This window comes from Pungitius pungitius, chromosome 1, assembly GCF_949316345.1.
Source record: "Pungitius pungitius chromosome 1, fPunPun2.1, whole genome shotgun sequence".
In the NCBI taxonomy this organism is placed as follows: Eukaryota; Metazoa; Chordata; class Actinopteri; order Perciformes; family Gasterosteidae; genus Pungitius; species Pungitius pungitius.
Genome location: NC_084900.1, coordinates 2,247,008 through 2,274,309, shown reverse-complemented (window position 1 = coordinate 2,274,309; position 27,302 = coordinate 2,247,008). Strand labels below are relative to the sequence as shown.

General features: G+C 51.0%; 5 protein-coding genes across 6 annotated transcripts; 2 read left to right on the top strand and 3 right to left on the bottom strand.

Annotated features, from left to right (window-relative positions):
- Positions 1 to 2,796: 2,796 nt before the first annotated feature.
- On the top strand, positions 2,797 to 5,873 carry cmasa (cytidine monophosphate N-acetylneuraminic acid synthetase a). The gene is made up of 8 exons (XM_037479997.2): positions 2,797 to 3,229; positions 3,792 to 3,934; positions 4,128 to 4,283; positions 4,396 to 4,532; positions 4,709 to 4,803; positions 4,898 to 5,069; positions 5,146 to 5,311; positions 5,390 to 5,873. Exons 1-8 carry the CDS (start codon positions 3,006 to 3,008, stop codon positions 5,590 to 5,592), a joined length of 1,296 nt encoding a protein of 431 aa, XP_037335894.2. The 5' UTR covers positions 2,797 to 3,005; the 3' UTR covers positions 5,593 to 5,873.
- A 329-nt stretch (positions 5,874 to 6,202) lies between these two features.
- Positions 6,203 to 10,959, bottom strand: LOC119222922 (E3 ubiquitin-protein ligase TRIM58). Its single transcript, XM_037479936.2, has 15 exons — positions 10,698 to 10,959; positions 10,014 to 10,155; positions 9,498 to 9,738; positions 8,904 to 9,109; positions 8,702 to 8,806; positions 8,403 to 8,498; positions 7,862 to 8,095; positions 7,617 to 7,764; positions 7,486 to 7,533; positions 7,333 to 7,359; positions 7,178 to 7,242; positions 6,975 to 7,085; positions 6,732 to 6,850; positions 6,537 to 6,633; positions 6,203 to 6,453 (listed from the first exon to the last, which is right to left on the bottom strand). Exons 2-15 carry the CDS (start codon positions 10,152 to 10,154, stop codon positions 6,301 to 6,303), a joined length of 1,791 nt encoding a protein of 596 aa, XP_037335833.2. The 5' UTR covers position 10,155; positions 10,698 to 10,959; the 3' UTR covers positions 6,203 to 6,300.
- An 894-nt stretch (positions 10,960 to 11,853) lies between these two features.
- On the bottom strand, positions 11,854 to 17,336 carry si:dkey-9k7.3 (circularly permutated Ras protein 1). The gene is made up of 19 exons (XM_037479923.2): positions 17,023 to 17,336; positions 16,549 to 16,718; positions 16,197 to 16,262; positions 15,352 to 15,495; positions 15,173 to 15,259; positions 15,008 to 15,093; positions 14,706 to 14,888; positions 14,568 to 14,612; positions 14,390 to 14,479; positions 14,091 to 14,242; positions 13,935 to 14,016; positions 13,712 to 13,833; positions 13,530 to 13,614; positions 13,344 to 13,450; positions 13,090 to 13,202; positions 12,882 to 12,993; positions 12,660 to 12,800; positions 12,484 to 12,577; positions 11,854 to 12,322 (listed from the first exon to the last, which is right to left on the bottom strand). Exons 2-19 carry the CDS (start codon positions 16,598 to 16,600, stop codon positions 12,224 to 12,226), a joined length of 1,860 nt encoding a protein of 619 aa, XP_037335820.2. The 5' UTR covers positions 16,601 to 16,718; positions 17,023 to 17,336; the 3' UTR covers positions 11,854 to 12,223.
- Positions 17,337 to 17,423: 87 nt separating this feature from the next.
- On the bottom strand, positions 17,424 to 22,131 carry tkfc (triokinase/FMN cyclase). 2 transcript variants are annotated; one of them, XM_037479941.2, is made up of 17 exons: positions 22,032 to 22,131; positions 21,477 to 21,666; positions 21,282 to 21,386; positions 20,964 to 21,151; positions 20,714 to 20,792; positions 20,544 to 20,633; positions 20,314 to 20,348; positions 20,129 to 20,213; positions 19,955 to 20,044; positions 19,705 to 19,821; positions 19,354 to 19,473; positions 18,978 to 19,115; positions 18,784 to 18,890; positions 18,583 to 18,689; positions 18,218 to 18,251; positions 18,000 to 18,092; positions 17,424 to 17,913 (listed from the first exon to the last, which is right to left on the bottom strand). In XM_037479941.2, exons 1-17 carry the CDS (start codon positions 22,035 to 22,037, stop codon positions 17,749 to 17,751), a joined length of 1,749 nt encoding a protein of 582 aa, XP_037335838.2. In that variant the 5' UTR covers positions 22,038 to 22,131; the 3' UTR covers positions 17,424 to 17,748. The 2 variants fall into 2 exon arrangements, with proteins under 2 accessions (XP_037335838.2, XP_037335839.2); XM_037479942.2 differs by lacking the exon at positions 22,032 to 22,131 and adding an exon at positions 21,818 to 22,022.
- Positions 22,132 to 22,631: 500 nt separating this feature from the next.
- LOC119222894 (exocyst complex component 6B) lies at positions 22,632 to 27,285 on the top strand. Its single transcript, XM_062563549.1, has 5 exons — positions 22,632 to 22,802; positions 26,607 to 26,772; positions 26,855 to 26,902; positions 26,990 to 27,080; positions 27,182 to 27,285. Exons 1-5 carry the CDS (start codon positions 22,714 to 22,716, stop codon positions 27,283 to 27,285), a joined length of 498 nt encoding a protein of 165 aa, XP_062419533.1. The 5' UTR covers positions 22,632 to 22,713.
- Positions 27,286 to 27,302: the final 17 nt, after the last annotated feature.

Genomic DNA, 27,302 nt, shown 5'->3' with positions numbered 1-27,302 from the left:
TTTACAAATACCAGCAGCCCCCCCCTCCCCCTGCTGTGTGTGTTTACAACCCCCTCCTGCTTCTCCACTGTTCTGTTGTCTTTGTAATTAAGCCAACACACACACACACACACACACAAAATCACACATGCACATGCACGTGCATGCAGAACCCTGAGGTGATTCCTCGAAGCACCTGAAACCTTCAAATAATAAAACACAAGAGGAGGCAGAAGTATTCATGTACTGCAGCATAGTACTTTAATAAATGATCACTAATTATTATCTTAATCATCATCTTTCTTGAATAGTGACTGTGAAAAAAGTACAATATGCAGAAAACAGAAGGTGAGAAGTGAAAGCTGAAGCGTCCTCATCCTGCATTCTGTGTAGTGACCAGCAGGGGGCGACTCCTCTGCTCCCATAGACGTCTATGAGGAAATGACTCTACTTCTGTGTAGTGACCAGCAGGGGGCGACTCCTTTGCTCCCATAGACGTCTATGAGGAAATGACTCTACTTCTGTGTAGTGACCAGCAGGGGGCGACTCCTCTGCTCCCATAGACGTCTATGAGGAAATGACTCTACTTCTGTGTAGTGATTTTTGCTTCTGAAGGCAAATAAAAGCACATTGTGGGCCCAGATTTTCACATCTGTCAATCTGAAGCAAAGGTATAAAAGAAAGAAGAAAGTTCATGGTAATAAGAAAAAGATTAAGCAAAATGAGGAAATATCATGTTCCGTGTTGGGTAGATTTATATCTGTGAAACAATCAGGCCCCCAAACCTCAGCAGTGACGGATTTGAATATTTAAACCTCTCTGCCGTGGTGTTCAGCTTCTGTTTTCTTTGGATTTGAATCTCACCCCCCCGGCAAGACACTCGGCTCTGAGCTCTTCCGGCTGAACGGGGGGGGGGGGGCATGCGGTCGGAGCAGTCCGGGCAGTCGAGCCGCCCTCCTCCTCCTCTCCTCCTTCCTCTCTCCTTCTTTCTTACTTCCTTTCCTAACGGTGATTTAGCCACCTTTAACCGCCTCGTTCCCTCGTGCTCTCCCCCCTGGGGGGGACATGATGTCGCTGATCCCGGTTCTCGGACTAGTTCGAGTTCAAGTGGTGGAGGAACGAGGGGAGGGGATCCGGGAGGGATGATGGGCAGCACGTGGTTAGCTTAGCGTAGCTTAGCTTAGCTTAACACAGTTTAGAATCGGTGAGAAAATCATTTGTGTTTGGAACCTTCGAGATTTGAGTTCCTTTCTCCACAAACCTTTGGACCTTTGATCCTCTTCAGTTTCATTTCTCTCCGTCAGCCGGTACACTTTATTTATAGGGTTTGTTTTCTCGCTGACTGGGAGCACTGGTCAGGTAGCATTCCTTGTGATGTCATGCATTTTTTGAGGAATATAAGAGCAGGTGTGTCTTCTGCAGTTGAATTAATTTTTTTTTGGGGGGGGGGGGGGGGGTTATCTGGAAACCAACTGTAAGCACAACTCACCTATCACATTCTTAGTCAATATTGGTCGAAAAAACTGTCCGATTTTCACATTCAGCAAATATTTGTCAAAAATACATGGAGTTTTGTTTGTGATCACGCAATAAGACCAATGTTCCTCTAATGGATAGTGTTATTCATAGATTATTGTGATTTATTTTGGTATATTTACATGTAAAATACATACATCAATATTGTTGTATTTCTTTTCTTTAGCATTCATTTCACATAACCGACATAATTGTTAACACTGAGCTTGAATGATATATTCTATATTTTAATACAATGCTATATATGTGTGTGTATTAATATGTATATTTATTTCTAGCATAATGTTTCAAAATAAAACCAAATACTAATAAAATAGGATTTATTAATGTAATCAAATGTATTCATAAATATCATCAATAATGGCCAATAAAAAAAATGTAAAGATTTGCACTTGATGTTGAAAAATGATGTTTGTCAGTAACAAAAGAAGAACTTTCAGAGGACTTCACCTGCTGCTCCGGTTTGGGCTGAAATAATTACACAAGTTTCGATCAACAGGTTCAGCGACATTTCTAAATATGTTTTAAATCTTTCCCTTTCATTGTGCTCCTGTTTAAAAGGTTATGAAAACATTTGCGTCCGATACACACCTTTATTTTCTTCAGTTCAAATCGGTCAAACCATTAAAAAAAAACACCAAAAGAACATGTATTCCAATGCCCATAATAGTCTTTTACAAAAATTCAGCAGTTATCAATACATTATTAGTAGTAGAATTAGTATTAGTACTGTTGTTGTTATTTTTGTTATTACTATGATTATTTCTATATTTCCTTAAGAATAACATTCATTAGTAATGCACTAAACAAATTTATTTTAAAATGTTTTAAAAATAATGACAAAATAAATACCGTTACTTGACAGGATTATATACCAGACAAACAAACATTATTCTTTATTATTACTGTAATAATAAACTTGCATTGACTTCTCTTTGGGACAGTAGATGGCGGTAGTGAGCTCCGAAGTAATCACCGCAATAAAGAGCCAGAAGAAGATCGTCCGGTGTTACGGTTATTCAAGCGACCCCGTTAACTGAAGACCAGCCAGCCGAAAATATGAGAAGGTGTAGCTGTCCTCCCGAATGCCTGAATGTTTCGTGTTTTTCCTCTTAGCAATAAAGATAATTTCAATGCGGATGTTTGATTACATTCAAGTTACGTAGAATAACTATGTTTATTTCAAACATCCCAAACGATATGATTCCGTGTTTTTCTTACATTGTACAATTCTGCGATAAACATGTTCCGTCCACGCAAACAGCTACGTGTCGTCTTCCGGTTGTGGCGACTGACGGTTGGCATTTAACGGCGTCAACTCGAAAAACCGGACACCGGAAGTGCTGCGCCCGACTCGACTTGTTTTATATGAAGCCGACAGCTGTTACTCCACCAGTCCGACGGAGGCGCCCCGCCGAGTGTCCACCGCCTCCCTCGCCGACTGAGAGGACCTCTGCCCGGGCGTCTTGTTGCTCCACGTCACGTCGCCCATGGCTCCCAAGAAAAGAACCGGGGGGAACGGCCCGCGGGGCGGCACTCCGTCCAAAACGAAGCCCCCCGGAGCTGGCGGGAACGGTCACCGTCACGTGGCCGCGTTGATCCTGGCGCGCGGGGGGAGCAAAGGGATCCCCCTGAAAAACGTCAAAATGCTAGCGGGGGTGCCGCTGCTCGGATGGGTGCTGAGGGCCGCGGTGGACTCCAAGAAGTTCACGAGGTAGGAAGGATGCGGCGAGGGAGCGAAATGCGGCGTTACCTGCCGCGCGCGCGCGCGCACACACCCACCCACACACACACACACGCCACCTTTGCACCTGACTCACTCGGACACGTCACGTATCTATTCGATCCACGTCCTCATTAAGATGACGTTATCCTCACCACACACGCGGATCCATACGTGTTGTGCTGATCTCGCTGCGTGCATGACATTTGACATTTGAACACATCTTTATGTAAATATGCATCAATATGAAAAGATAAATTCAACCCTAAAGACAAAATATAAACAGATTTAAGATGTGAACATCGTAACACAGCAACAATAAAGTGCTTTTTATATATATATATATATATATATATATATATATATATACATATATATATATATATACATATACATATATATATATATACATATATATATATACATATATATATATATATATATATATATATATATATATATATGGGTTTAAGAAAGTGCAACACTGCACATTGTGACTTTGTATACTGGTGATATTGTTGATGCCACACATTTGAATCCCCCCCCCCCCCAGTGTTTGGGTTTCGACCGACCACGACGAGATCGAGAAGGTGGCGAGGGCCTGGGGGGCCCAGGTGCACCGCAGGAGCCCCGAAGTCTCCAAGGACTCCTCCACGTCCCTGGAGACCATCCAGGAGTTCTGCAGGCTGCAACCAGGTGTGTGTCCTCCTTCGCCAGGATGCGTGCGCGCACAACCGGGGCCCGACTGCCACGCCGCGTTTGCTCAGCCGGCGACGCCCCCCCCCCCCCCCCCCCCCTCCTCCTCTGGCGCACACCTTTCCCGTTTGTTCACTCTCAAATGTGAATGTAAGAATCTGTCGCCCTTGTCGTCGTCTTTTTGTCCTCGCAGAGATCGATGTTGTGTGCAACATCCAGGCCACGTCGCCGTGCCTCCACCCGTTCCACCTGACGGAGGCCCTGGAGATGATCACGGAGCAGGGCTTCGATTCGGTCTTCTCCGTGGTCCGGAGGCACCACTTCCGCTGGCAGGAGGTCAACAAAGGATGTGAGCTTCTGTTTTTTAGCAGCGCGCACATCTGGGATTTGGGGGCGGGGGGGGGGGGGCGGGGTTCACAGGTGAAACTCTGAACGTTCCCGCCGCTGCCTCCCCTTTGTAGCCCCGAAGGTCACCAGGCCGCTTAACCTGGACCCGCTCAACCGCCCCCGCCGCCAGGACTGGGCCGGGGAGCTGTGTGAGAGCGGCTCCTTCTACATCACCACCACGCACGGCATCATGAACGAGGGGCTCCTGCAGGTACACGGGCGCTCACCCGGTTAGCTCACGTAGCTGTTAGCATCGTTAGCTGCGCGAGGCCAACCAAAGGCAAAGACTTCCCTCCTCCTCTTCCTCCTCCTCCTCCTCCTCCTCCTCCTCCTCCCTCTCCTTTTGATCTCCTCACCGCCTTTGTCGCGTCGCCGCTGTGTCTCCAGGGCGGGAGGGTGGCGTACTACGAGATGAAGGCCGAGTACAGCGTGGACATCGACGTGGACATCGACTGGCCCGTGGCCGAGCAGAGGGTCCTCCGGTGAGAAGCACGCCGCGCTGTGGCTCATTTGACCCCCCCCCCCCCCCCCCCCCACGTCCAACCTGTCTCTCCTCTCCTCTCCTCTCCTCTCAAGGTACGGCTACTTCGGCGAGGCCAACCCGGAGGTGGTGCGCCTGATGTTCCTCAACGTCTCCGGGTGTCTGACGGAGGGAAGGATCTACCTGTCCAAGTCCGGGGAGCAGCTGGTGTCCGTCAACACCAGGGACACCGCGGGCCTCCGCATGCTGCAGCGCGAGAACACCGAGGTCGGGCCTGTCGCCGGGCACCAGTGAGTCCGCCGCCGCCTGCTGCATCTAATGCCTCCTGCCTCGGCTCCACCAGGTGGTGCTGCTGACCTCCGCGGTGGACTCGGTGTCCCCCCCGCTGGCCGAAAAGCTGGCCGAGATGACGGGCTGCAAGGTGGTGCAGGTGGGGGCGGAGCCCTTGAAGGAACTGAAGCTGATGGTGGAGGAGAAGAAGCTGGGCTGGAGGGACGTGGCGTACATGGGTAATGTGGCCGCACGGCGATCTGCTCATTGGTCAATATTTATTTAGTCGTTACTAACCCCCCCCCTCCCCCTCTCAGGTTGCGACACGCAGGACGTCGGCTGCCTGAACCTGGCGGCTTTGAGCGCCGTGCCCCAGGACGCCCCGTCGGTCGCCATCAACGCCGCCAAGTACGTGTGCCACAGCGCCGGGGGGGCGGGGGCCGTGAGGGAGTTCGCCGAGCGCATCCTGCTGCAAAAAGAAAAGGCGAAGGCGCAGGGGAGGAGCGAGGGCAGCGTTTGATTTAACCACGAATACTAATAGTGACGATGATGACGATGATGATGATGATGAACGTGATGGTGGTGGTAATGAAATCAAACTTAATGTGTCCACGGTGTTTGAGGTGCTAATCTGAAGTTAAATAATTTATCAGCTTGAATGTAACTCCTGGAAGGAAAAAGGATTTTTACTGTCAGCACTTATCTTTGTTTTTGAACCTGTTGTTGTGAATCTTTTCTTTTTCTCATGGAAGTCACTTCTTGAATAAACTGATGGTCATTCTCTATTTACTAACCTTGTTTATTCTTTTTTTTTTTCTCACATGCCCTGAAAGCAATAATGAATAACTCCCCTCTAAAGTTGACCTATTGACCCCTGCAGAAAGGGGCGGTTAAAGTTAAAGATTTTACAAATAGTTGACTGTCAGATATTTAACTTTCTTTTCTGTCTGATGCATGAAGTACTGAACCTTTTTCTTCACACATCACGTCCACAGACCAATTCATGGACACACCTCCCCCTCATCAACACTGATTAGTCACAAAATGAAGATGTGTGTAAATATATAAATAGAAATAACGAACACTGCAAGATGAATACAATATTGTTTAATACATCAAATCAATACGAACATCTCGCAGTCCGACATCAAGAGAATGTTTTGATATTTAATATTTCAAAATATATTTTAGAAGTTGCAACGAACGACGAGAAGAAGCTGTGGCGGCGTCACTCCGCCATGGTCACCGGCGCGATGGTCAGCGGCGCCTCGTTCTTCCTGGATTTGTTGGTGCAGGGGCTGAAGAACGGGAAGATGCATTCGCTGAAGACGTCGTTGAACGTGTAGATGTGAGCTTCGGCTTCCACGTTGTAGAAAGACACCTGCGGAGCCACAGAGGAGACAACGTGCTCGTTCACTGGCTCGCGGCTCACGCGCGGGGCCACATGACCTTCCCACAATGCACCTGTCCGTTCTCGAAGTCCACGAATATCCCGATCCTGTTGGGCCGCTGCGTCAGATGCACATCTGCGGAGGGTTCACTGCGGAAGGTGTACTTCTTCCTGAGGAGGGGGGGGGGGGGGGGGTCGAAGAGGAGAGGACATGTGAGAACGAGGCCCGAGGAGAGGGGGTTTGTGGGTAATTGACGGGTCGCACTCACTTGTCTCTCAGACTGAGGAACCAGTACCCGTTGCTCGGGGCAACGTGGATCTTCCCCTTCCTGTTCATCGACTGTCTGGCGACGCCCAGATCCCAGTCCGTCTTCCCGCCCACATCCACCTGACGACAGGAAGCAGGAAGTGGATGGAATTCACGCTGGTTACAGCGGTTACAGTGGGCAACACCTGGTACACATTATTCCCTCCCTTCAATCTCCTCCTTCTGAGCCCAATGATGCTCTCACCTCCCAGTAGTGTCTCCCGGAGGAGATGGCCTCCCTCCCAATGACGCAGACCACCCTGTCGAACCTCTCCGGGTTGTCCGGGACCATCTGGTGTCGATCTCCGCACCTCACCTGCAGGGGCACAGGGAAGCTGATCAGCGCCGCGCCTCCCACTGACGAGACCTAAGACGTCTCAACTCAAACGTCTCGGCAGGGCGGCTCACACTCTTCATGTCCTCTGACACCACCAGTTTGGGGTGAGCGGTGTTGACGTCCAGCTTCACGTCCACTGCGCCCGAGAAAAGCAAAAGGAAGAAAGACCGTGAGCAAGTGTTTCGGGCCGTGAGATGGCGTGGAAGGAGTCGGCGTGCTCGCTTACCTGCGTACTCCTGAACCCTCCTCATCCCTGCAGAGGAACACGATCAAACGGGGTTCATTACTCAAAGCACCTTTAGTGTGTATGCTCCACCCGTCCAGGTGGGATGGATGAGGTGCTGTGTGTGTGCGTTTAAGGCAGAGCGGGAAGACTCACTGGGCTCGCTCCGGAACGGACTGGGCTCCAGCGCCGAGGCGGGAAAACCTGGGGAGGAGCAACCGGGAGCTGCACTTTAACCATCGAGCTTTGGAAAGCGGCCTCAGGTGTGTTTTGTACTTCGGTCCCACCTGTTTCTACGATGGTCAGCAGGTCCTCCTGGAAGCCCTCCAGCAGGGCGGCCAGCGACCTGTAGATGCTCCTCGTCCCCAGGTCGCAGCTCAGCGACACGCCGGACCAGTCTTTGGCGGGCGGAGGACTGGAGAGGGCGGGGAACGTCTGGACAGCGGGGGAGGGGGGGGGGGGGGGGAAACAGGTGCGTTGTCAGGTGTTTGAGCGCACCGTGTTGTCGTAGCCTCGTCGGATCCTCACTCACCTTCACGCAGTGCACGTAGTCGTCCGATTGGGCGAGCTCGGCGAGGGCGCCTTCCCTCCTCCGCAGTTCCTCCAGCTCCAGCTCCAGCTGCCGCACCATGGCGTCGGCCTGGAGGCGGGCCGCCCTCCGGCTGATGTCCGTCACCTCGGCCAGCTCGGCCTGCGAGTGCTGGATGGCGCACGCCAGCTGGGAGAGGAGGCCGGCGCCGCCTGTCGCCTCTCGCTCCGCCGCCGCCTGGGAGGGGGGGGGGAACGCCTTTTGTTACTGGACAAATCTTTGGATGCTGGATCAGATTTATACGAGCACAGGACGACACACATATTTCAATTGTTCTTATTTCAGTTGATGTAAATTACTGGATACTTGAAGACATGAATATTTGTCCACCCCAATAAACCCCAAGAACACACAATGTTTGTGTAAAACCTAAAATATCTGATAACCACAAAACTAACTTAGGATGAAGCGCAGGTTGGTGACAACGAGACCGCAGGATTTTCAGGTTTGTGTGTTTGTGTGTGTTTATGTGTGTTTGTTTTACCTCCATCTCACTCGCTGACCGCCTGATTTCCTCTATCTTGCCGGTTCTACGTCTGATCATCTCCTGGATCTCCTGCTCCGACTCGCTTAGCTTCTCCTGCACACACACACACACACACACACACACACACACACACACACACACACACACACACACACACACACACACACACACACACACACACACACACACACAGGCTCAGGTACTAAAGGGCAAGGTCGGATCGTAATGACAGCAAATGACCCTAAAAAAGGGATGAAAACAACCAATCCCTGAACAGACAGATTTCTTTTCCCCACCTTGGTTTCAGTCCACTCGTCTACGAGAGCCACGGTGTCGTGATGCTTGTGGTCCTCGGTCTCACATTCAGGGCAGATACATAATCGATCCGTCCGACAGTAGCTCTGAAATCAGAGGGGGGGAGGGGGGGGGTGTCACAGCATCAAGCCGCGAATGTCTCACGAAAGCATCTTTCCCACCACGCAGGTAAGAGTACCGTACCAATAGGCCTCTGTGGTGGATCCCACAGATGGGGGTCCTCGAGGCGGACGCGGCCCCGGACACGGTGAACCGCCTCCGGCCACTGGGGTGGCAGTGAGGGGGCGTGGGGCGCGGTGCGGAGGGGCAGGTCACGGCGGCCACCGAGCCCTGGTCTGGTACCGAAGACGCCAGCGAGGTGGCGGCTGTCACCGTCATCGTGGACTCACCTGCCCGAGGCAGAAGACACACACACATTTCCCTCAAAACCGGCCTGAAAACAAATTAAATCTGAAAGGACTGCGGGACGGGCTCATAGTTGTCGGGCCGCGGTACGAGCCGGTTGATGCTACGCTGTGATCGGTCGGCCTGAGGTGAAGGAACGGGACTTAAAAACCACAAATCCATCGGCCACTTCAGCACCATGGACAGCGCTGTGTACCCATCGGCACGCAGTGGGTCAGGGACGGATATTTGAGGCCATTCAACACAAGCCTGTGCCAGAGCTCTTTGTTCAACTTCCCTGTGTTTATGCGCCTTAAGCTCCACCAAAAGACATGTAATTAGTAAGTGGTGAGAAACTATAATTATGTATTTATTTTTATGAGCCAGTCTTACGTTGGATCCCACAGGGTATTGGCTGCGATGGTGGCTGCAGCGACCGAGGCAGCTTCTTCCTCAATTCATCAAGGAAATTAGATCGTATGCTTCCTTCTTTCACTCCTCCTCTTGCCCCTCTCTTCTCGACGGCCCCTCCCGACATGAACCTGAACTGGTCGGTGATCTCTCGCAGCGTCCGGTTGATCTGGAGATCGGGCCGCTTGTGGTAGGTCTTCTTACAGAGGGGACACTGGCAAACCTGTGGAGAGGAAGGCAAGAATAAAGTCAAAAGAACGATGTCAGCATGGGCAGACTGGAGGGAATACTGCCTCGTGGTCAGATGCCAACCATTCAAGCTTAAGTCTACATGCACGACTGGCCTTCAAAAGCCTGAAGACGTTTGTGCCAAATTTGAAGATATCTCCTCCGAGCGTTCCTGAGGCATTCCTGAATGTAGGCTAAAGATAAATGGACAAAACTACTTGGTTTTGTTGCGACACTCAAAGCTCTTCTGACCAAAGCACACTCACGGACCTTGGAGCCGTCCCAGTATCGGCTGATGCAGGCCATGCAGAAGCTGTGTCCGCACGGCGTGGACGAAGGGTTGGTGAACACATCGAGGCAGATGGAGCACAGGAACTGCTCGTCGGACAGAAAGCTTCCGTCTAAGGACATCCTGCGGGCAGCGGGGGAACAGACGAAGCTCGAAAGGGTAAACAGAAACGTTACACCAGCGCAGATCGCTCCCGAATCAGATAAGGAGGATCCAAAAAACAGGTAAATCACATGAGGCGACGCATTTTGAACACCTGTGTTTGGGTGATAAATAATGGTAAAAGCAGACAAAAAGAACGCTACGTTATTATATCCACCCAGACGCTGGTTTGTATCATTCTGTTGGACTATTTCCACGGTCGGAGGTGGTTTACGAGCGGCCCAAATGGTCAGTTACAGACTCGGTCATCCTCATGGAAAGGACAAAAACCCTCCTCTTCCTCTACTGGCATGCGGTAGCAGCCGAGCTGACTTCACAGAGGTTTTGGCAGCATTAAAAAAAACTCCAAAGATCCCAATAAAAGACAACCCAAACCCTAACCCTAACCCTAACCCTGACCCTGAGTCGTGATACGTGATCCGACGGTCTCTGTCTCTTGTAAATAAATGCTTTTCTTGAGCTACACGCATTAAACGGGGAAATTAAAGAATAAAGGATGATACCTTTTCCTGTGGGTTGGTTTTTAAAATGTATCCTAAAGGCTCCAGAAATGCCCAAACGCTGAGTCCTTCCTGCCGGCGGTTTCTTGATGGTCGTGGGTCAGTATCTCACCGGCTCACACTCTCGCTTATGAAGTGTGCGATCCTCACCCGGGGACCAATGGTTGTGTGCCTGTGTGGAAAGTCACACCACGCCCACTGGCCTGTCTATCTGTGCTTGGCAGGTTAATGTGGCAGGACTGGTTTTTTAACAGCTTAATGGTCTCCGACCCGTACACATCCAGCCGGCCAGGAACAACAACCCCTTGTTTGCTCTGCGATGGCTGACATGAACCACTGCGACAACAACTTCCCTTTTGTTTGTAACACTATGCACGGTCCGGTTGATGTCCCCCCCCCGAGGAATGAAGCAGAGCTCCTCGTACCGAGCGTGTACTTCTGAGAAGCTGTTCCTCAATGTCCTTTATTGACATTGCATTCCTTTGGGCTAACGAGGCGCTCTCTGCAGAGAGAGATTAGCCGATTCTCAGACAGCCCGTAGCCAGAGGGGTGTTTCAAAAAACATTGTCCTCGATTTGATTTGGACATTTGATAGTGATGACGTTCATTTCTTAATGATCTGCAATGTAATTAAAACAATACTACTTCTCTTGGAGACATAGCACAAGATATTAGCATGTTTAATATTGCCCTGATGAATGTAGCTTGTAAAATGTCGACGTAACCAGGTACATTTAAGGCTCTACGTTGTGTCATAGAGGGAATCATTCACCACATTAAAGTATATTATCACACATTACAACACACACTTTAACTGTGTGGAGCTAAAATAGAGTTGCAAACCCTTCCGGTTTGGTCCAGATCGGTTTTTGTCCTTCCTAGAACACCATAAAGAGAATTACTAGAAAAGCCTTCAACAAAAGCCAAATGCAGGCTGTGTAAATGTTACCTTCCCAGAATCCCCCCAAACACACCCAACTCAACTAAATACTTAGCTGTAATAAATCATCTAATGTGACAACGGGGCACACAAGTTGCGTAATCTGAAGTCAAGATAAGGCCAGACTCACAGATCCTTTTTAGATATGCCAACTATTCCAGGTAGTGTGAGTGTGTTTGCTTGACCGAGTGTGTCAGTAACAAGAACGGAAACAAGGGATGGTTGAGGTGGACACATTTTTACTGAGTACGCGGTACAATAATGATCTGACTTCACGTGAAACAAGCGCATCTGCTCACCTTCAACACGTCTCATCAATTCAAATTCGTTTAAAAAGAAATATAACACAGATTTTGTTCCTTGTGAGAGAACGGACCATTTAATTTGTTCTCCGATGGGAGGTTTGATTGTTGTGATCTGAGGTTTTTGAGTTTACAATAACAATGTTGACCTTTGACCCAATTACGTCTCTGACAAACTCCTTCAGCCGGGAGCCAACTAGGCTTCAACACGAAGTCTGGCATCCCGACATGAGGATGTTTTATTCTCCATGAGGACCTTCTCCTCCCTGCTCGTCTTCTTCTGGATCTCACGTGCTGCTGTTGCCGCCGTCGTCGTTGTTGTTGTTGTTGACACTGCTGGCTCTCTTCATCTGATACATAACCCTCGCTGCTTCATCAGAGAGAGTCTGCAGGGGCGAAATGGACAGTCTCTGTATGGATGGACTAATGGATTCACCTTCAGATCTTAAATACCCATTATTACTGATGATATCATTTCAGTTCAAGCAACAATAAACAATAAACCTCCAATAATCAAATAAGAAGGGAATTGGCTCTATTGGATCACCTGGGATTCTGTGGTGATGTCATCACAGATTGTTTTCATGGTGTCCATCCAGTTGCCATAGATGTTCTCTTCTGCCTGGATAGGCCTCTGCTTACTGTTGGACACAGTAACACACACTTAACCTCCCTTAAACCCGAACAGGGAGCCCCCCCCCCCCCCCTCCTGCGGACTGGTACCTTATCTGTTGGTGCAGGTCTCGCTGGGCCTTCAGGTGCCTCTGCGCCTCCTGCACTCGCCCCCCCATGGTTAAACCGGCACAGAGCTGGGCGCAGTGAACGCCGAGCAGCGCCACGTTGAGGCTCCCCGCCGGGATCCCGCTTCGGACGGACGAGAAGGACACCGTCACTCAACCGACGCCTCCCATGGCGCAACTTACGCGGGGGCTTACGAGTGTTCACCTGCAGGTGGCGACCGGGCGGCGCGCGGTGATCACCCGGGTGACCTTTTCTCGCTCCCTGGTCGTGAAGAGCAGCTGGAGTTGGAACGGAAGCGTTTCCCTCTGCAGGAAAACTGTCACACGGGCGGACGTGAGTCCCCCCCGGGCGGCGTCGGGTAAAGCAGGAGACGAAGCGAAACGCGGCGGCGTGGGATGCGGTCGGGCCTCACCTGCCCTGAACTGCGGCCTCACGGCGAACTGCACGGTGACCTGCAGCCCCCGGGTCACGTTCCCGATCTCCTTCACCACTTTGTGGTTGCCGTCCTCCTCGTAGGGAAAGTATCTGCAGAGAGAACGAAGGAAAATCCAGGATTCATGTTCATGTCTAAAAAATAAAAAGATACTAATTACATCATAGATACCACGTCTAGGTGTCTATTTCTTTCATTAAACATGCATCATTTGGTCGTCGGCCGCCACTCACACTCCATCGGGAGCAAACACGGTCGCCGTGACTCCCGTGGCGAGTACGTTGTCCCTGGAGGCCGACTGGATCTCCGTGGCGACCGTACCGATGCTGACGATGTTCACCTGCGCGGGTTCATGACAGTAGAAACATTTCCATCGGCGGGGCGGGAATGAATGTTTCCATCGCGCCGTGGCAGCTCACCGTTCCTCCCGTGGCGTCCGAGAGCCTGCCGACGTCCGCCAGGCGACAGTCCGTCCCCTCGAAGGTCATCACTGAGACGATGACTCTGGGGGGGGGGGGGGGGGGGGGGGGAAGACAGAGTGCATGTCACGGCTTCTGATACTGCTCTTTAACGGCGTTGGTCGGCACAAGGGGGGACCCACCTGCTGCCCACCGCCTGGAGGGCCAGTCGCCCGTAGAAATACGGAGCCGTCGGCGAGGGGGAGGGGCTTAGCTCCATCTGCCCCAGTCCGACGTTGGCCTTGCCGTCGGTGCACAGGATCACCTGCGCGTCACCGGAAAGGGTCAGAGGGCGCGGTCACACCGCGCAGCTGCAGCACGTCGCCTCCATTGACACGAAACCCTTTGAAATTCCTCCGCACTCACCTTGGAGCCCGGGTACCTGGACGCCATGGCGACGGAGGCTAACGCCGCGGGGCCAAGACACGTGGCGCCGTGTTCCCTGAGGCTGGAGACACAGAGGTTACGCCAAACTGGGATCTCGGGCAGGGTGGACGGTATTTGACCTCAGCGTTCACTTACTCTTTGACCCGCTGTACCAGCTGCTGGTACGTCTCAGCGATGCAGTGCGGGACGCTGTAGGCCACGCCCTGTTGCCATATATGGTCGTAGTCCAACAGCGCCCACTCGCTGAGAGTCAGAGGCGCCCCGGTGCCGTCGCCGTATATCACCACCTGTGTTTATGCACGCCACAATTCAGACTAGACTTTAAAAATCTAAAATAAGAACGCGATAGCAAATTTTGAATTGACCAGTTTTTAACCCTGGTTCTGTCTTAATAAATAGCCTTTTTTTTAAATGGGCGGGGTAACGCCTCGTACCTCGTCGTTGAACGTCACCAGCGCCACTCTCCTGTGGGGTGACTGCTGCAGCACGGAGGACAGCGCCCTCTGGAGGGCGTCCTGCATTCCCTGTGAGACACACACACACACACACACACACAGTCCAACGTGTGCAACGTGTGAGGAGACGCAAACACACAACCCGTGTGACTCTCACCTCTAATCGGGAGACGTGGACTGGAGATCCGCCCCTCGATGGAAGCTGTTGATGATTTGCACGATATCTTTTTTACATCAACGCGTCGGTGCACACACACACACACAGACACACACAGACACACACAGACACACACACCTCCGCAGTGACGCTCATGCTGCCGGAGACGTCCACGCAGAACACCAGCAGCGTGTCCTCCAGGTTCTGGTAGTCGTCGTCGCTCTGGACGGACAGGTAAAGGTCGTCGCCGAGGTCGCCGCACGCTTCCCCCGCGCCGTCGGGGACGGCGTTGTCGAATCCGCAGAACTCACACCCCCAAACCTGCGCCAGAGGGGGGGGTAGAGAAGGGGGAGGGGGTTGGGGGAGAAATTACATTTTTGAGAGGATGGAAAACAGAAGTTTTGGGGGTTAAATTCCGCCAAAAGTCGACCCCCACTCACGTTGCTCCGTACGGAGCTCAGGCGCGACAAGGTGGCGCCACATTTCCCACAAGCCACCGGGCCCTGGGCACAGCGCCGGCCCGAGGCTGGTCGGAGAGGACGAGAGTTTACAGAGTTACACAAACAGAGAGAGCACCAACGCCGCTGCGATCTGTGACCTCTGACCTCGGCCGAGGTCGACCAGCTCCCCGATGTTCGCCGAGACCACGTTGACGTTGGCTCCGGGCCGGCCTCCCACCCCCCTCCTGTGGCCTGATCGCACACGGGGGGAGTGGGTGGGGGGGCGGTGAGAGGAGGGAAAAACATCCAAAACGGCGACACTCGGGACGCGCTCACGAACTCACCTCTGGGCGGGACGGGAGGCCGGGGGGGCGGGAGTGGGGGGAGGGAGGAGGGGACAGGGGGGACAGGGGGGAGAGGGGGGAGAGGCAGAGACAGGGGACGAGGTTTTCGGAGGCGACGAGGAGGCAGCGGCGGAGGAGCTGGACCTGGCGGGGGAAAAGGACGAGACGATTCGACCGATTCGACCGATTCTACCGAATCGATGGATCTGGGTTCAGTTGTCATGGCGATGAGCAGTGTTCAGCATCAGCGGGGACGACTGGTTATTTGGAGGGCGCATTGACATGGAACCATCGCATCAATGTGAACAGCAACTGTACATTAACCCTGTGACTCACTCTCAACCAATCAGAACGCTGGATTTCATCTCCCGGCGTTATAAAAAGATAATAACGGCCTTTTGTACGTTTTGATGAGACATTTAAAACGACGTTTTTCAATATTGTATAATACTATTTGACTGAGATCTCTGATCCTCTTTCACCGCCTACAGGCAGGAATAGATACAAAATACAGATGTTAAATAAACAGCACAACATCACTGTTGCTCCTTTCAATATTTAAATTAGAATTTTGTTGGCTAAAAATAACTAAAATGTTGTTTTTGAGTACCTCAAATGATCCGATACCCTTTTGTGCGTGTGTGTGTGTGTGTGTGTGTGGACTTTCCCTTGTTGAATTGCTATGTACACACCTCCTACACACTGTTCTATTGCATGTACGCACACACACACACACACACGCACGCACACACACACGTTACTGCTTAACATCCTTTCCTGTTATTTCCCTGCTACTCTCTTGAGAGTCTGTGCAGAAGAGAAAAACAACAACCAGAGAGATTTACCTTCTTGTGGTTTAACGGTCACTCGGTTGTCGTACTGCTGCTCGACAGGAGGAACACTGGTGGATTCTGGGAAAATGAGTCAATTAGCAGATAACGGAATTAGGCCAGAATAAACCAAATGGAGGAAATAATGTAGTCTGAACACAATCTTTTGGAGGATTTGTCCTCTGCAACGCCGACGATGTTGCATAAAAGCGCAACTTTTGTTCGCCATGGAGTGAAGTTTATTTAGTTAAATCTTTAGTGGGACGAAGTACAGGATGCTAAAAAAAAAAAAAAAAAAACCCGCCTCAGAGACAGGATGGAAAGCTGACGCGAAGGAACAGAAAACAGAGGCGTCCGCGGCGCTCACCTGCCCCGTCGGGGGTCGCATCGCACACCACGTGACTGCAGGCGAACTCCATCTGGGGCTCAAAGGGGACGGGGTGCGGACATCTGACGCGTCGGCAAGCAGGACCGCGAACGCCGTTACCATGACAACCGGCGCACCGCTCCGCTCGTTTTCGCCCAGTCGGCAGGTGGCTGAGAAAAAAAACACACTTCCTGTGTGAACAACACACACACACACACACACACACACAGAAAAGTATGTCTCTTTCAAGGTGTTCCATCCAAAACAACTTCAAATGCATTTGTGAGTTTTTAAAACAGCGCGAGTTTGTAAAAAGTTAAAGTGAACAAAGTAAAAGAGTAAGATAAACATAACGAAGAAGAAGTTGGTGTTTTTTTGTGATGTTGTGTGAAGATTTCACGCATGCACACTAAATGACACACTAAATTAACACAAAACACACTCACAACAGCAAGAAGGTGGGTTTTTTTTTACCTGCGTGGACGTCGGCCGCGGCGTCAAAACTGAAATGAAGGATCGCAGCGCGGCCGGTTGATGACGTCAATGTGTGGGCGGGTTCAAAGGAGACGACGTGAGACCTGTCTGTCAGGAAGGCGTCACCGGGTTGGTGGTCGAGAGAACTAACCACTGACCTGTGTGTACTACGAAGTACATGAAAAACATGCACTTCATAGTACATTATACCCGTTAGAGTCAAAAGGGGAGTTTAATGCATGTACGGCATTTGTTTGTATTTAAATAAATAACTTTTTGTTCTTATTTTGTGTTCCCCTACAGGTGAGGCGGGTTTCTGTGAATGGCACCACCAGGCATCCAAAACATCCTTGTCTTCCCTTTACGTTTTTTTATTTACAAGGAACAACAAACAAACAGGGCCCAAAAGGAAAAGGTTACGCCACAACAATATTAATTATTACTACTAGCAGCAGCTTAGGAAGATTAGGAATGTTCAACAACCTTATGCATCAATTGTTTTTATTGCAAACAAAAATGTTCAAATTCACAATTTAACCACTCTCTCCAGCTATGCGTTCAACTAAATCATTAATAAAATAAGTAAAAATGTATTCAAGCCTTACTAAAAATGACCTGGATTGTCAGTCATTTTTAAATCAAATAAAATTATTTTTCACAGTTCCCTGACTCTCTACTGGATGTGCAGTGTCTGGTCCAACATTAGCCAGGATCTGCTCCCCTCCATCACTCCCCCGCTCCCCCCTCCAGGGACTCCAGCACGGCCCTCAGGACGGACGCCACAGCCACGGCGCCGGGGTCCGGGAGGGTGACGCGCTCGGCTGCGATGTAGCTGGCTCGCCCGGCCCTCGCCGCGAGGTCACGGGTCGACTCCGCCCCCGCGGCCGCCTTCTATAGTCAGAGACAGGGAAGGTTCGAAAAGGCGAGGAGACCACGTGGAGTCCACGTGTGGAGAATCGGCAGGTGAGTCACTGCACCTGCACGGCCGCCCGTAGTACCGCGATCTGTCCACCAGGCGGTGCCGTTGTCAGCTTCATCAGCTCGTCCACAGCGGGACACAGAGCGTCCAACTGGAGACAGGAACACAACAAGGCTTTTTAAGTCATAGTATTGCTGGCAAGGTGACGACGTTCACCACACTGGCAGCAGGTCTTTGCAGAGTGGAAAGTAGCAGGGAAACGAGAGCGCAACTCACCATTGTTCTGTCTCCAGGGTCGGCTCCGCCGTACCTGAAACACCGTTTGGTTCATATAAATCACTGTTATCCATTTATTTTTTTACATTTGAGTACTTTATTATATAAAGTTTGTCCCTGTAGGAAATGAATTGTTGGTGAGACGATTCCAGAACAAATATAACTTTCTAACTGTTTAAGCACTTACGTCAGAGTTTAATATTTCTTCAAAAAATGGATTATATAGAATTCATGTGTTAGATGACGTCTTCCAAAACCCCCTTTGTCTCTTTTAAATTCTTATTACTAATATGTAAAATGTTTCATTTAGCCCTCTAAATGTCCCAGAAAACATCACACAACACAAAAGACACACAGCGCCGCACCTCCTCATGGCCTGTGTCCCAGCATGCATTGCAGTAGCCCAGGCTGCAGCGTTGCTCTGCTCCTCGGTCACATGACCCGCCGCTGCCGTCAGGAACAGACTGTACAACTGACACACACACACGCACACACGCAGAGGAGCGTGTGTGTTAATACAGTGTGAGATGATCATGGTAGAATGTGTCAAACATGTCAAAACCTACCGCCCCCGAAGACCCGCCCATCTTATCCTGCACCAATCCAGCGAGGACCGACAGCAGTCGTCCGGGGCAACCAGGGACCACGTGATGCTGGAGCCACTCCCGAATGGCTGAACGAGGATTTCTTTCAATCACCGCTCTGAATAAGTGCAGTTTTTAGGGGTTTTTGCACACATGCACCAGCGCCAGCGTCTTACCTCCAGCCGCCTGCGCGTGAGTGTTCCCACAGTCGCCGTCCCCCGCGGCGCGGTCCAGCGCGTTGAGCTCGTCCTGCTTCTCCAACAGGGCGGAACAAACCCTCTCCAGCGCGGCACGCATCACAGGACTCAGAGGCCCTGGCAGGGAAAAATAATAAAATTAATTTTTGTCATTCGATGACAACAAAATGAAGGCACACTTGTACGTGCAGTTCCTCTAATGGCCACCAGATGGCGCTGATTCCGTAAAACACAACACCAACGTCTTGCAAACAGATTCCATTTTTATTTCGACAGTATTGTTTTGTTGCGGCATTTTGGGGTTCACAGGGTGATGACCGACGTGCACTTCATGCCGGTTACCATGGCTACCAACCGTCAGAGTGCGCGTCGTCTTGGGGCCGTCCGCTCGCCGCCTGAGGCTCGGTCACGTAGTTGCGTCCGCTGACGCACGCGCTGCTGAGGTTCGGCCAGGCCGGTGCGCTGGTCTTGGCATCTGTGTGGGGTACAGGACGTTAGACGTGTGTGTGTGTGTGCGTGTGAGGACATTCTCAGTTAGATTGGAAATGTTGATTATTAAGCTTTACAGGTGTCTGGAAGTTGCATTTTTTTTCCCCCACTTGCAGCGTTTTGTTTTGATTGACAGGTCGCCACCGCAGCAGTGTCCCGTCTTGGGAGTGTCCAACAAGTCCTCAAAAGCATCTAAATAATGTCTGTGTGTGCTCACCAAACAGCCTCAGTGTCTCCTGGTCGGCCCTCATCAGGCTCAGCGACACTCCCGCCATCTCCAGCGACGTCATGAACGACCCCGACATCACCCTGGCAACCACCACGCCGCGACCCTCTTTGAAAAAATCACAGAGACAGCCAATCACATCCCACGACATTCTTCCCTCGATGTATTCCACGTAAGAGAGAGCTCCTAGCGGGGCTCTACGGTGGCCTGGATGAGAGTGGGCAGACGTTGCCGTGGTTACCCAGGCACACGATGGCCGCCCTGGTAACCACGGCCATCTCCAGGCAGGACAGAGCGCCGAGGTTGTTCACACACACCACCACGGCGTCCCCTGTGGGAATGAAGACGAAGAAGAGTGTGTTTAGAAAGTGTTTTGGCACCAATGGAGACCGAAAAACGTCGCACCCCGGAGGACCTGGTTTCAGGGGCAGATGTGATTGGCTGCCAGGGTTGGTCATGTGATCTATCATGGTCTTCACCACCTCGTCTGCGGACACCACCTGGTCAACGGGACGCAAAGAAAACACCCGGAGTCACGGTGGCTGCCTTCTACGGGTGAGCGGGCCGGGAAGAAAAACAGCGGGTTGTGGCTTTAGTCACCTTTGACCTTTTGATTCCAGGTTCTCCGTGGATTCCTGAGGATGAAAAAAAAAAAAAGTTCAGAAATAACGGTTTAAGACGAGTTCATCAGCTTTTACCTTCTACGAGACGCTGTGGTCGATGTTAGAAGTCGATTCGATTATGTCATCGTTTCATACTGAAACAGACCTGCTCTCTTCCCCACATTCCTACTTTATCTCCTCCTCCTCCTCCTCCTCGTGGTCCCTCACCCAGGCCCAGCTCCATGACTCCCGGCGGCAGCTCAAACGAAGGCAGGGAGCCCGGCACGCTGCACGGCGACAGGCTCACCCCGAGCGTCCCTGCAACGGCACACACACAGCGCGTCAGGGGTCAAGGGTCGCCGCGCCCTCGCCGCGGGCAGGCGGGAAGAGAGACTCACCGACGCCCTGCAGCACCTCCGTCACCGTGGAGACGATCCGGGCCAATGAGGAGCCTTCTTCCGCCAAGGCGCCCGCCAGCTGACAGGAAGTGCGACCAGACTTTTAATTGATCACAAGTGGCTGCGTGATCGGGAGTGTGGGATTTTAGAAGATGGGGGAGGGGCGCATCTAAAAAATGTCCCAAATTTAGGGGAATTCTAAAGCTCCTCCTCTGACTCGCTTTGAGTGAGGGAAATGGCCGCGCTTCACCTTGTGCACGAAGATGGTGCCGCACAAGCCCCTCCTCCCCGCCTTGCCGGGCCGGTCAAAGGCGCAGTCCTCGGCAACGGTCACCGTGTCCACGGCGACGCCGCGGCGGCGGGCCTGCTCGGCGGCCAGGCCGAAGTTGAGGCGGTCGCCGGTGTAGTTCTTCACGATGAGGAGGACCCCCGAGGCTCCTGCGGGGGGGAGAGAGAGAGAGAGAGAGAGAGAGAGAGAGCGAGAGAGAAGAGGGAAGCTGCGTCACCTGGGAAAAATCGAATCTCACTCGGGCCCCTAAAGCACCAGAGGGTCGTGGGGTCGCGTTACCCGCAGCGTGCAGGCTGAGGATGGCGGCCAGGATGCTGGCAGGAGGCGGAGAGGCAAACACGCCGCCCGCTACAGCCGCTGACAGCATACCTGCCCCGAGATAACCTGCATACACACACACACACACACACACAATCATTCACATGAACAGTCAGAGGATGATGAAAGCCCATCCAAAAAAAAAAAACATCCTACCCCCGTGTGCCGGCTCGTGACCCGACCCCCCGCCGGACAGCAGGGCCACGCGGCCCCTCAGCTTGTCCAAGTCGGACCGGAGCACGACTCTGTGGCCCTTCAGCAGAGACAGGCCCCCGCTGGCCCTCACGAGGCCCCAGATGGCCTCGTCCACACAGCTGTCCACCGAGTTTATCAACTTCTTCTTGGGCTTAGAGAGAAGAAAACAATAATTATTTATATAATGTTGTTGTTGCGTTTGATCCTAGGTTTTTGTATACCAACTAGTGGATGATTATGTTAATGTGTTTTTGTCTCATGTTAGTCCTGCGTCCACACATACAAACACAGTAAAATCCTACTCTTCAGAAGCTGCACAACGAACTATAAAATGTCCAAATGGCAGCTTCTCTCTCACTTCCGTTATCAGCGCGTGGACTCTGATCCTCACAAAGTAATGCGACCATGGTGAGAGAAAAGCCTCGTGAGGTCAGCTCACATTCACAATAACACAGAGAGAGAGAGAATCAGTGCATCTCGGTTCCACAGGATCTGCTATGCACTGTGCGGGTTTACCTCCATTTGGACGCCTCTCGCTTCTTCTCGCTCCCGACAAGCAGGTAAATAGAAAAAAGAGTCAGAGACGGACAACGGAAGTAATGTGACTTTGGCTCACAAAATAAAAGCGCGGATCTAATAACAAACCTCGACAGTGCGATATAACTTAAAACTCTTTCTGGACATTTCCTTTGAATGACTTTTAGAAATACATAATAACATAATAACAATGCTAAAGTGTGTTTTAATTAGCTATATTCAGTGTATTTTGGTTAGTAAACACGCTTAATAAACGAAATTCAAAACTTTCATTTTCCCTTCAAACCAAATTAATAACATGAACTTTGTTAACCTACAAACATCGTTTGTGCGAACTCAAAAATATTAAATAGGAAACTATAAGTGTGAGTACACAAAATAAGAGATGATGATACACACATAGAAAGTGGAAATAAGTAGAAACAACACATTTTACTGATGCATTTATTGACGCACAGTTGCGACCCATACAATATTAAATCACGGACTTTACACATAGCACAGGTGGTTACTACTCTGGCGAGACCCCGCTCGCCCGGGCCGCCCCGTCAACAACATCCAGCCCCCCCCCCCTCCGGTTCCCCTGCTGCGTGACGCACGGGAGCCCTTCAGTCCGCCTCGGCTCGCGCTCAGCCCGGATCCGTCCAGAGCAACATGCAGGATGGCGAGTGTGGAGACAGCCGCCGAACACGAACGCATCCTGCGGGAGATCGAGAGCACCGACACCAACTGCATCGGACCGACCCTCCGGTCAGTTACCCCCCCCCCCCCCCCCCCCCCCGCCGAGAGCAGCTGAACCCCGGTGTCGCTCAGCTGGGAGGGAGGGGTAGAGCGGCTAGCGATTAGCACCAAGTTAGCAACTCCGGGAGCTTGCTCCAAAACTTTAACAGCCATGTTCCCATTATCGGACGGCTAGCAGGCTAACTTTAGCAAAACAAAAGCGCTGGCTAATTTACACATTCGACACTGGTGTGTAAACTAATGCAGCGAGCCGTAACCGTCTAACGTCTATGACCCGATGCTGTCGTTTTTCATATTTATCCCCAAAAGTGTGTACATATCGCCGTAAGCGTTTGGGCAACTTAAGCTAGCACAAGCTAGCTCGGCTAACTTAATTGTCATTCTGCTCACTGGTGCCGGAGCCTACAACGAGAGTCGAGGTAGTCTGAGGGCTCTCTGTTTGTTTAAAATGCCCCCCCCCCTCCCCGAGAGACCTCCTACCCATCCCCAGGAGAACTTAGTTGGCTAACGTTAGTTATCGCAAATTAGCCTGCTAGGTGGTTAGCAACAGCCGAGATATGTGTCAAGTGCTCTGATCGATTATCATGGAGTAGGAGTGTTGCTCAATAATTCAGTTGAAGCGGCACTTAAAGACTGAAGGGCTTTTCTGTTGTGTGTGTGTGTGTGTGTGTGCGTGTGCGTGTGTGCCGGGGTGCATGGTTTCACATCCCATTAGTCTGAGAGGATGAGGCATTGCTTCATCTATGCTTGGACCCGGAATGAGTAACAGCCCTGTTTCCATGTGGGGGGGGGGAACACACACACACCTTAAATGGTCCATTTAAGTATGAATTAAAAACATTTCAATGGCCTCTTGGAGTAAACTATGGAAGCCCATTTCCGCCACACAGGTAACCAGAAGGGTTAGAAAGTCGAAACTATGACCTAAGAAAGTTTAAATTATGCCTTAAAAAGTCGAAATAATGACTTAAGGTGTGCGCATGCGCCAGCTCCTTGCAGCTGGTTGTTGACGTCACTACGGTCACGCAGAGCGGTGTCGTTCGTGCGCGATTGAACCGGGAAGTCTGAATCTTTGAATTTCTTTAACTTTAAGAACTGTAAACGTCCTACAGACCCCCCCCCCCCCCCCCCCCCCCCCCATAACCAACAGGGAGGGACAGGGACGTCTGACGTGCAGTGGTCCGCTTTTAGACTTTCTAACCCTCCTTTTTTGGTGTGGCAGAAATGGGCTTCTATAGGGTGGGAAATGGCACTGGTCATATATAAATATCAAAATGACTAGTGAACGAGGACGTAACATGTTATTCAACGTTTCATACACATCTGTCACCTTGTACTCTGATGTGAGGGGAATCTGTGCCTCCCAGACGCATTTTGTCACACGGCCCGACAGCTCGCTGCGACACCCCCGGGCGCCACATTGTCCTCTCGAGTGGGTCGGCGCGGGACGTGATGTCACCGTCGGGTCCCGTCTCCTCCGGGCTTCCCGTTTTCTCTGCCAGGCCGAGCCTTCGGCGTTCCGCACCGTCGCCAGAAATAAAAGCACAGTCTGTCGGGGGCTGTCGGCTGTGTTCGGCCCTGGGGGAGGTGGTGGTGGTGGGGGGGGCAGCAAACGTATCGGCTGCTGACGGATGCAAATGCTTCCTCTCTGGTGTCGTTTTTCCGGTTTCAGGGATCGTTTTTTCGTTGGAGCAGATAATTTTCCAGCGTTTGATGGTAGTAAGTTTTTCCCTCATGAGTTTGACACGTTAACTCAGTGACAGAAAGACAACTGGTGCCTTTTGATGATTCAGAGTTATCTGATTCCAGACCCTTGAAATGAAGATATTTCTACACATCTAACGTCCCTTTTTCCAGCTCTCGCACCAAAGGGTTAACTAAAGCCACCACATCCAAGTTAACTAAACCATTACTTGACGAATACGTCTTTGTTCCACAACTTGAGGCCTGGGAAAAATATAAACTTTATTTAAATGGCCAATTCTGAGCAGTAAAACAAACTGGTGGGCGGTTGTATGTGGTTATTACTGCTGTTCAGTAATCTGTGGCTTGAGCCCTCATCTAATGACTTATAATCCAGTTACTTGTTAATCTTTTGATTTGTTTGTTTTTTTAATCTCATCTCCGGAACCCACAGTTAAAATAAGCCATTGATTGAATCACAATGAAGAAGTGATTCTACTAACATAGCAGAGAAAATGTACAAAACACAAGGAAGAAGCGGCGGTAGTTTTCATAGAACTTGGCGTGTGAGAGTTGGTGCTCCACCCTGCGTTTAACATGCTGCTGCTGGTTAGTCTCTTCACATATAGCCATTAATGACGGGGCCTCTATGCGTGTGGTTTTTCTTCTCTATGGCCTGGGGGCGGGGGCGGGGGGGTGCTTGTTTCTGGTTGGTTGGTAGCTTCTTGTACCGGAGGTATTGTGCACGGCAGGTAACCATAGCAGCAACACCAGCTTATGCTAACGCGGGCCTGCGGTTCCCTTTTCCTTCGCGTGGTTTCTCTCCCGATATTGATTCTAAAACCTGAAGCTAACATGTATTTGTTATAATTCAGCAGCTGTGACTGTAAACATGGTTTTATCACCGCCTGAAGTCCGAGTCGAGGCGTTTTCGCTGTTATCGACGCTGGTTATTTGCACAAAAACGGAGCGATAATTCACCTTCAACCAACTCCTGGCTGCAGAGCTCCGAGACGTCTGAGACATTCAGCACGTCTGAAGGGAGCGAGTCGCCACAAGCTTGTTACAGCGCGCACACACACACACACCAGGGCGTCTGTTTACAACGACGTCTTAACCTCCTCGTCCTCTCAGCAAGGCTGAATGAGTCAACTCACTCCTCGTCAATGTTGTACTTAACTCGCCTTTAGGCCAAATGGATGGAATGTTTTTCCAGAGGCCTGAAGAGGTGAAGTTAGGCTGTAATTTACTTGTTTTGAAGTCATTTTTAAGAATGTGTGACTTTGCATCCTTGTTCCTGTCACAGGTAAATACTTTAATTTGCCCCACACACAAGTTGGGAAACCAGCCATTAACACAGGAGTCACTAAAAATCTATAACATCATCATGCACATATCAAGAAAGACCTGCTCCCACACACACACACACACACACACACACACACACACACACACACAGAGCTAAAGAAAGCTCAGTGGCGTCAGACCTGCTTGCTATTGTACAAGTCGGGCATTTCCTGGTCAACAGGAGGAAGGGGGGGTCAAGACATACACAGGTGTGTGTGCGTGCGCGTTTGTGTGTGTGTGTGTGTGAAAAAAGCACACAGGAAACGCTGTGATTGTTATTCCAGAAAAGAAAGTTGAGTAAAAACAGGCTGAAGGAGAACAGGATCGTTTTGAATCCATTAAAAATCTCTAACATTTTTCATTCATTCTGAAAGCCGTGTAAATGAGCTAAAATTAGAATTACTTGTTGAAGTTTTCTTCATCACTTATTCTCATTAAGTCTGTGTGATCTGCTCCTGATAAAAGCAGCGTGTGGAGGAGAAGCAGCGATGCTGTAGCGCCCCAGGAGGACTCATTAGGGGGCCTTTCCTTCCTCTTTAGTCCATTTATTAATACGGACTCTTGGATTATTGCAACGATCAATGAGGCAGCTTGTGACACATAGAAATAAGTATTTTTAATGCTTCACTCGATGCAACAACAAAGTGGATTAAACATTTATTTACAACTCATTTTAGCCACAGTTTTGTCAGTTTTTGAATACACAGTTTAGTGAAGCGATCTTTTGGAAATATCAGGCCCTTCTTACCAGTCTCCTCCTCCTCCTCCTCCCTCCCGGCCCAGGTCGGTGTATGACGGCCAGGAGCATGGCCCTCTTCATGGAGAACCTCGACGTGCGGATCAGGAACCACGACCGCGAGATCGAGAAGATGTGCAACCACCACTTCCAGGGCTTCGTGGACTCCATCACGGAGCTGCTCAAGTCCGAGGGGAGGCGCAGAAGCTGAAGGTGAGAGGCACGGATGCAGGTTGTGGATCAGCAGAGCTGGACGTGACGCGCTCCTCACTCACTGGTTCTTCTGCTCCCTCAGAGTCAGGTGACCGAGACCAACCAGCGTCTTCAGGATGACGGCAAAGAGGTGAGCCGAGCGGTCCGAACCGCCCCCTTTCAGGGCCTGTCTCCGAAGTAACGTTGCGTCCTTCTCCTTCTCCCCGCCTCTTCTCAGCTCATGGGCTCCATGGAGGAGCTGCAGAAGTGTCGCTTGCAGCAGAGGAACATCGCCTCCACCATAGACAAGCTGTCGCACTGCTTACCAGGTAACGCAGGCTAGATGTGAGATGCACACCTTTCCCTCTAAAGCAGCAGCTAAGGGATCCGAATAACCCTCTTTGGTCTCCCCCCCCCCCCCCCTCCCCAGTCCTGGAGATGTACAGCAGGCTTCAGGAGCAGATGAGTGCCAAAGGTCAGTTTCCGATTCTGTTGTCTGGGTTAAATCTCTGCCCTTGCCCCAATTTGACATGAGGAGGGGGGGGGGGGGG